General features: G+C 39.4%; 1 protein-coding gene across 1 annotated transcript; it reads right to left on the reverse strand.

Moving 5' to 3' along the window:
- Positions 1 to 6,104: 6,104 nt before the first annotated feature.
- On the reverse strand, positions 6,105 to 7,342 carry LOC111333709 (apical junction component 1 homolog). Its single transcript, XM_022939341.2, has one exon. The coding sequence runs from the start codon at positions 7,338 to 7,340 to the stop codon at positions 6,228 to 6,230; it is 1,113 nt and encodes a 370-aa protein (XP_022795076.1). The 5' UTR covers positions 7,341 to 7,342; the 3' UTR covers positions 6,105 to 6,227.
- Between the last annotated feature and the right edge of the window lie 1,760 nt (positions 7,343 to 9,102).

Below are 9,102 nucleotides of genomic sequence, written 5' to 3' on the forward strand. Positions count from 1 at the left end.
GCCTTTGACACCCAACGGTACTATCGACTGAGGTGCTCAGTACCACAGCCACCCAAACTCTACGGTTTGCCGAAACTACACAAACCTGGTTTCCCGATGCGACCTATTGTTTCTTTCTGTGGCTCTCCCACATACCAACTATCCAAGTACCTGACGACAATACTACAAATGCTAACCGACAAATCCAGACATAAACTACAATCCACTGAAGACTTCATTAACGCTACCAAGACTGTTCAGATACCTGACGACTACAAACTAGTGTCATTTGATGTGAAATCACTGTTCACAAGTATTCCACTTCAATTGGCACTACAATGCACTGAGACTGCAATCCGACAATCTACCGACCCACTTCCGCTACCGACAGACGACATTATGGACTTGCTTAACATTTGCCTAACGTCTACTTACTTTCAGTACAACGGTAAACGCTACAAACAGTTACACGGCACTGCCATGGGTTCTCCAGTTTCTGTTGTTATAGCAGAAATTGTGATGCAGAACATCGAGGAACGCGCCCTTTCGACTTGCCGACAAACGATACCGCTTTGGTTACGTTACGTTGACGACACCTTCACCGCCGTTCGACACGACGAAATTGACGCATTCCACCGCCACCTTAATGAACAAAACACTGACATACAGTTTACCAGAGAAGTCGAAGAAAATGGCAAACTTCCTTTTCTAGACTTCATGGTAAGCCACAACGATAACTCATTACGGACAACAGTTTACAAGAAACCGACACACACCGACAGATTACTAGACGAGTCATCCTACAACCCTACATCACACAAAGCCACAACTATCAGAACTCTAACACGACGCGCACAACTAGTATGCGACTCGACAGACAGCTTAGCCGACGAGAACAAATACCTTCACCGTGTTTTCACGAAGAACAACTACAACAACGACTTCATCCGACGAAACACTCACCGACCCACTACCACTACCGAAACAAACGACACCGCAACCCCTACGACAACAGCAACCATACCGTACATAAAAGGCATGTCTGAAAACATCTCGCGCATCTTACTACCCTTCAATATCCGCGTCGCCCACAAACCCATCACCACACTACGTCAGTTACTAACCAACGTTAAAGACAAAGACGAACCGAGGAACAGACAGGGAACGATTTATAAGATCAATTGTTCCGACTGCCAAGCCTCCTACATCGGTGAGACTGGCAGAAACCTCACAACAAGACTGACTGAACACAGACGGGCGACGAGGAAAGGTGATGTTAGCAATCACATTGCTGAACACCATCGACTTACCAACCACAACATTGACTGGGATTCTGCGCAATGCCTAACCTACAGCACTGACTATTTTCAACGACTGACTCTGGAAAGCTGTTTACTAACTTAGAACAGACTCCCCTAAACAGATGTCAACAACTACCCGCTCCATACAAACGACTCATTCACGACATAAACATCACAAACGACCGAAAAAGAACTACCTAACTTTACCGACAGATCGAAACAGATCAATCACGACCGACTTACGTCACTTGAGTCTTACAGCCAATAACATCACGGCAAAACCAACCGATCATTTCACACGAACTGGAATAAGAACATTCTACTGACAACAATCATTCACTTGACTCTGATGATGACTTCCGCACAGGTTGTCGAAACGTCAGTCACTACCACCGACAACAGTCCTTCTCAGGACTACACTCACCCGGACGATCAGACTACACCTTCACATGTTACCCCCGGGTTCAAACCATTTACTGCAGTCTGCATATTCTCCATTCTGTTTTTCTCTCTGATTTCCTAAGGTGCTGACAAGGAGAATTTTTTTTAACAGTCAAGAGCTTCTTTGATGGGTGGTCTTTCCTTCATTCTCATTACCTTAAAGTTACCTTCTAATTCCACTCCATTCAGGCCTAGACTGTTTCAAAGTCACAAGTTGTTAGATAAGTTTGCAAATTTTATGCAATTTGTTTGCATGATTTTATAATACATGCCTTTTAGGAAACAGAATATTTTTTTCTGTAAAGCTTATTTTGTCCTCTTTTAAATGAGATAGAGCACAACTCCTTGGTTTAAATACTTGTCGACAAAAAAAAAATGATAAAAGAGAAAAGGTTGTTATTGTCCAACTATACTTGGTAGAGTACAAAGAACGCCATAGACGAGTACAAATATCACGCGGTATTTATACTCTAGAGTACAAGTTAAACAGGTTTTCTCGCATCGCGCAAGCGAAGAATTAGATCGGAAGTTTAAGAAAAAATGGCTGACAATTTCAATTAAATTTCTGACCACGAAGAGTCGGAATGGCTGGCATATATAGATCCAAGTTTATTTGATGAATCGAAAGAAGAAAAACAGCTAGACGACCAGGAAATTTCTTCATTTATTGAAGAAAATAGAAACTGCAACACGACAACGCGCCAATTCCGTTCCGTCTAGCATACTTCTGTCACACACTCCCCGTAAATAAATATCCGCGAAATTCGCCAGCCCTGAACCAACAGTTTGGCGTGTTGGATAATAAATAACTTATTAGACGTTTTGTTGTGTAGTATCGCTGAGTAATTGTACTCGTTGTTTGTATTTTGACTCGCCCTTTGGGCTCGTCAAAATACTGCACAACTCGTTAAAATACTCAGCGATACTACACAACAAAACGTCTAATAAGATGTATTTATTACTTGTCATTTTTAACTGTGATCTCCGAGGGTTAAGTGTATGACTCAGTGACGATACTGAAAGGAGAAAACAGATGCGAGTTACTCTCAGAGATTAAAGCATTAGATAAATACATCTTATAAGACGTTTTGTTGTGTAGTATCGCTGAGTATTTTTACGAGTTGTGCCGTATTTTGACGAGCCCGTGGGGCGACTCAAAATACAGACTAGGAGCAAAAATACTCAGCGATACTACAAAACAAAACGTCTAGTAAGAGATTTATTATCCAACACGCCAAATTGTTATTTCAGTGCGGGCGAATTTCGCGGATATTTCTGGAGTACAAATATCACGTGATGTTTGTACTCGTCTCGTGTGTTATTTGTACTCTACGAAGAACAGTTGGATAATGAGTCCTGTTAACCGAGCCGGCCCCAATTTTCAACACTTCTGATCAAGAGACCATGAGGCGAACCTTTTAAGTGTCTGGAATCCAGCGTTAAAACTTTGAGAAAACTTTTAAAACCGCGCGCGCGCGCGCCTTTTCTTCTTGGTACGTAGAGAAGATTGGGTATCTTAGACGGCTGAAAATTTTCAACAGGGCAGACTAAAACTTCCTCCATCGACAGCGCCAGAGGTCACTCGGAGTGGCGCAGTTTCTCAGCTCTACTAATAAAACAACGTTGCTGTGTTGATTATTCAGCAAAATCAAGTTCAAGACTTTTACTGGGTTTCAAGATTGACAGACGTCTTTGTTTTTGGATTCAAAATGGAACGACTTAGGACTCCATGCTTCTTATCATGATGACGTAACGTAAGCGACTGAAAGACTCTACGTCTGCTTAGCTTTAGTTTCTAATTATTTTTTACAGCTCCAGAGGGGTGGGATGAAGGGGAGGGGAATGGGCGGGTGAAGGGAGGGACGTAGGAAAGGTTTCTTTTCGTCTAGTTTTAAGTCTATTTGTGTAAACTCAATTAAGTGGTGGACTTCTTTCTTCAGTTATTTTGCCATTTCGTAATTTATGTGTGTTACTAACCAGCGAACATTAGAAATAAAAAGCTAAATTTTGCAATATTTTTACTTTTTACTTTTACTTCGAGCACAGTGGCCAAATATTCCTATTGATCCGACGCTTGACTGATTCAAAATGTTTTCTCACGGCACAGTAAAGATTCCATGCCTTCTTACTGAGGCTTACGAAGGATAACACAATGGAATCCTTTTTATGCGGTTTTCTCCTAGTTGGTGGCTTACTACTCCCTCGCGGTCTTTGCGTCATGATCAAAAGACAGTTTTAATTGACCGACCAGGAGGTCTGATAGGAGGTCTTAAAATATCTCCTACAGACCTCCTGGTCAGTCAATAAGTAAAACTCACATCATTCACTACAGACTTATCGAATGTGATTTATAATTATGTGAAGTATTGTAATGCCGAAGGTATTTCGTGTCTTTAACAATGTCACCTCAGGTACGTATTAATACCAGGATTATCAATGGCAATAATTAGAGAAAACATTTATCCTAGGATTGCGATATTATTTCTTTGAGTTCCACCCGGAAATCCAAATATATTAAATACACATCACCATATGTATTAAGATCAGTCTCATGAATAGTTAGTGAACCTCACGCGGCTATTGTACATGAGTATATTTAAGCCGGTTTACCTCTTTAATTTGCTTCTCAACTGTGAGCAACTGTGTATCCAGTGAAGCAATTTTATCCTTCAAGAGGTATATGGAACTGTGGAAAAATTTCGGAAAATTGTCGCCGCTCGTACTTGGCGACTTCGCTTTGATCAACCATAAGTGCTTGGTTTTCCATACAGTTACTGCTCTGTTTTGATTTCCCTCTCGTTTTTCAGGAGAACTGATGAATTTTCACTGAACAGTAAACGTTCCACTGACTGCGAACATCTTCCTTCTGAATTTCAACGAACAAAATCGAAAGAAAATCTTTATGTCGAGGCTTCTCAGTTGCGTGGCTTGCAATGTTTTCCTAAATTGTCCTTTTTTTTTAAATTTCTATTTGCTTAATTGCCTGTAATTTGCTTTTATTTAAAGATCCTGGGAAAACGAACTGCACGCAAGGTCAAGCAAATGTTCAAGGAATCAAAAGAGCGCGCTGTAAGGACAAATGTTATTTCTTTCCTTTCAACATAAACACAAGACTATTACTTTCGTAATTGTTATTTTTTTTATTATGTTTTTGATGCTCATGATTAACAGCAGACATGCAATCACCTGAGTCAATATGTATGGACTTCAAGCCTCTTCTTCACATGAAGAACCAGTTACAATTGGACACTAGCCGGTAGTTCTAAAACATGTTTCGATAAAAATGTCGAAAACTTAGCAGATAAACACAAATTTTCTGTTTGGTCAAAGTTACACCACGTTTGTCTATTTATAAACAAGTTTTATCCTTCTTCTTCATGGTGACCTGCGCAAATTTGTTTTTAATCATAACAAGAGAGAGGAAGTTGGTACTTGAAGATCTTTGCGTGTGTGTCTGCATTCTTCATGAGTGTGTCGTTGCACGAAACCTATTACGCATACGCCCACAGATTGTTATGTCATTGGCTGATCTTGCTCTTGATTAAGTCTGAAGTCATCATCAGTGACTGAATATTCAAATTTTCAGCTCGATTTGTTTAAAAATACGTTCTATCAAAGCCAAAGCTTTGTTGATTCATGGCAAATATAAACTGCATGTTAACGTATTAGTTCTTAATTTAAACGTCAGTTTTCTGTTAACGAGAATATATGTGCATTGGACCATCACGCTTAAGACTTGGTCGGTACCGGTAAAACGGCCCTCTTTAAGCTAAATTTACAGATAAAAACATCAATTACTGAAAAAAAAATCAATCCATAGAGGCATAAAAAACTGGTAAAAAACGAAATTTTTACCAAGAAAAAAGAAGCGTTTATTCGTCCAGTCACTTTTTCCCGAAGCAAACTTTCCCTGCAATTTACCTCATTTCCGCTCCTTGGTAGATAAAACTTGCGTCACGATCCACATTAACGCGCTTGGCACAAAACTAAAATCAATTTTCATGATCAATAAGTATGCAAATTTCACCTTTTTAATTATTTAATAGACAAGTCGAGTACTAGTAGTGTTTTTGGCCAATATGACTGGGCTGGCGACTCACGATATTTCTTTCCTTTATGAACAACACAGTTGTTTTTTTTTTGTGTGTGTGCATAAAACAATCTGAAAGTGGAAAACAAAAACTGATAAAGAGAGTACATATGGTGCTAAAGTACGCCAACGACTTCCGAATTTTTCTGAAATAAATTTCCAGTGACTAATTGGGAAAAAATGTGAAAACAAATGAAATTTCGACAGCGTTCAGTGTGCATTGGAACACACGATTTGAAACGCTTTCGCCGCGGGATATATTGTACACTGACTTGATTTGATGAGAAGTTAACTTGTAAACGGAATAAATATATGATTTATTCATCACTGACAAAGATAAATGGCACATTACATGACATACAGCAACTGAGTAAAACAAAAAAATCTACAACGAACACAAATCTTGTTTACGATTTTCAAAGAGACTTCCTTCTTGGGCTATTTCTGACGTTGTATGTGTAAATGTCAAACTCTTGGCTATTTTGAGGACTGAAAGTCCTAGAAGTTTTTCTTCCTGTGAAAGGAATTTTAACCTGGGCGATAACTGCAGGTTCTTTATTTCGAGGTATCGGTGTCTTGGGCAGGTTTTTCCCTACAACGATCGCAATATTAAGAACCATTTCTTGAGCCGGGTGGTAGTCATTTACCAAATTTAGAAGCTGTTTTTGATGTTTTGAATAAACCCCGGCGTCTTTAAGTTCTTGTGCCGACGAAAAAGTCGGCGAGTTGCGAGGATTACGAAAATAATCGACGCTAGTTTTCACGAAAAGTTCCGCAGCTTTCGGTGAGAGAAATACAAGCATGACAGCTCCGCGTCCCTTAGTAATGAATCCTTCTCGTGCAATTTCAGTCAGATGATAAAGCAGTTCACGGTTTTCGTTACTCATGTTTATTATCGACTTCATGTGGCTATCGACTTGTCCGTAGTGACACACAACGCGATGTTCGTTCCAGTGTGTCTTTCGACACTCGATGCAGCAATAGTGTGTAAAACATGACGGACAAGATTTGAAATCCAACGCGACGATTCCCAACAGTTCCTCCTGCCTTTGACACGACGGATTTTCGCAAGTAAAAATTTTTCTTTCCATCAAGCGAGGGGGCTTCGGTGGCAAACCCCGGGGAGGTTTTTGTGGTGGTGTTTTAGCATGATTCCTTCGAGGAAAAGTAGTAGCTTTTGTTGGAGATGGCGGCACTTGAGTTTTCTGATTATCATTCACATCCAGCGAAAGTACGCTCACATTTGCGGCGAAATCCTCTTGAAAGTTGCAGGCTGTTCGCGAATAATCTGGCGGTTGATAATTTCCATTCATTGCACTGTAGATTTCTGTCTTTTTCCCTTTTTTCTGTTTGATTTTAGATGGTGAGACAGGTACCATGTCTCCGTACTGGGGCGAGCGACGGCGGTTCGTTCGGCATCCGCCCTTCCCGATGCACACATACATCATTTGCGCGAGAGTAGGGTAAAAAGTGAATTTTGTTTTCTCCACTGACGTTTCACCAACTGTGTCACTTTCGAGACTAAACATCACAATTGAATATATTGGTCTTTGTGGAGCAGCTGTTTGAGAACAATGCAATTCGGCCAACCATTGGATGCATTAATAGCTTTTGTGTATTCAACCAATCAGATATCGCGTCAACGAGCTTTGCCGCCACATCCCTTGTCAAAAATCAAGGTAGGTACACAATGCCCTCATAAACCCATAGAGAGAACCATCCATCGATTATTAAGTTTATCGCTGCGTTGTTATTCTTACTGACTTCAAATAATGGTTGTTGCAAAAAAAATTTTTCCTTCTTGTTATTCTCTTTGTGATATCCCACTGACATAAATGGACTTTTTTATTGAATTGTGAAACGAAGCTTGTACGGTCTAAATTATTCTCCGTAAACAACTTGACAACGTCAAAGTAAGCTTGACGGTCAGATCAGTTTGTTTTTGGCCACAGCTTCAGAAAAAGCAACGTTTTTTTTTTGTATCTACATCCCCTGTCCATGATATCTGGAATATTTGGGGGCAATTTATTTTTATTCCTTATCCGATCCTGTTCAGTAAAGCATCATCCTTGGCTAATCGCTGAACAAACTGGAACTCGACTTCTGTCACGTCCCTGATGTCAATTTATGATAATTTCACATGCTGGATTAGGGTATTTCATAAATTTCAGACTAGCCCATTTATAACTATTTTTGCAAACCTAATTAAAATGCCCACAGTCGGAGTATTAGACAAGTCATGTAAATAACGTATGACTGAAACTCTTTGGGGTTGTCTATTCACTCTTAATTACCGTTTGTCAACGAGAGAAGATCACGAGATCTAAAATTAAAACTTAAGCGTACATTAATAGGAAAAAATGAAAATAAACAAATTACAAGAGCTAGACAAAACTTTAACGAATGAGAGAACTATCAGAGTTTCGCTGATTCCAATCAAACTACCCGCGGCATTCCTTTGACGAAACAGAAAGATGGTTCTCGACTGTTATTCTCTTGTAAGAAATATACCGACGCCCAATACCAGTCAATCAGAATATTACAAGTGTTTTAGGAAACTTGAACTCTGAGTGTTTATTATGAATTTATACACCAGAGATGTCCCTTTTAACACAGGGTTTTTCGATAAACCGTCAGGTATCAAAATATCGTACATTATGATGGCGTAGTTTGTGAGGCGTGTAAACATGATATTCCGCCTTTCAGTATGCGTGTTAAAAATAGAGGTGGAAATTGAAATAGTAACATAGTGTGATCTGTAAGACTTATGCTAATGCAATCCTGCTTTTCATTAACTGACTTTAAACCCGCACTTTGGATTCAACGCATAGATGGCGTTCCTCCCATTCATCAAATCACTATAATCTCTTGTTTTAATAATAATAATAATAATAATAATAATAATAATAATGATAATAATACTGTTCTTAAAAACGCATTATACACAAGTCTCCATGCTTTTCCATGATTTAAAGTAATTACAAAATAAGATAAAAATTAAACCATAATTTAAAAGCGATTTTAAAAAGGTGAGTCTTGAGCCTGGTTTTAAAGGAATCTAAGGTTTCGGAATATCTTTTAAAATCAGGAAGTTTGTTCCAAAGCATGGGGGATGAACACGCAAAGGATCTGTCGCCATAGGTAGAGGTTCTAGATCTTGGGACAGACAGATTGATGGACCTTGAGTAACGGAGAGAGCGGACCGTGAGGTGTATAGCGAGTTAACAGGTTTGCCAAGTAATCAGGAGCCAGACCATGAAGTGCTTTATAGGTATAGAGAAGCAGCTTGAA

This window comes from Stylophora pistillata, chromosome 4 (genome assembly GCF_964205215.1).
Source record: "Stylophora pistillata chromosome 4, jaStyPist1.2, whole genome shotgun sequence".
NCBI lineage: Eukaryota > Metazoa > Cnidaria > Anthozoa > Scleractinia > Pocilloporidae > Stylophora > Stylophora pistillata.

Coding starts and splice junctions, on each gene's coding strand:
- LOC111333709 (XM_022939341.2), bottom strand. CDS start 7,340: ATGTTTAGTCTCGAAAGTGACACAGTTGGTGAAACGTCAGTGGAGAAA.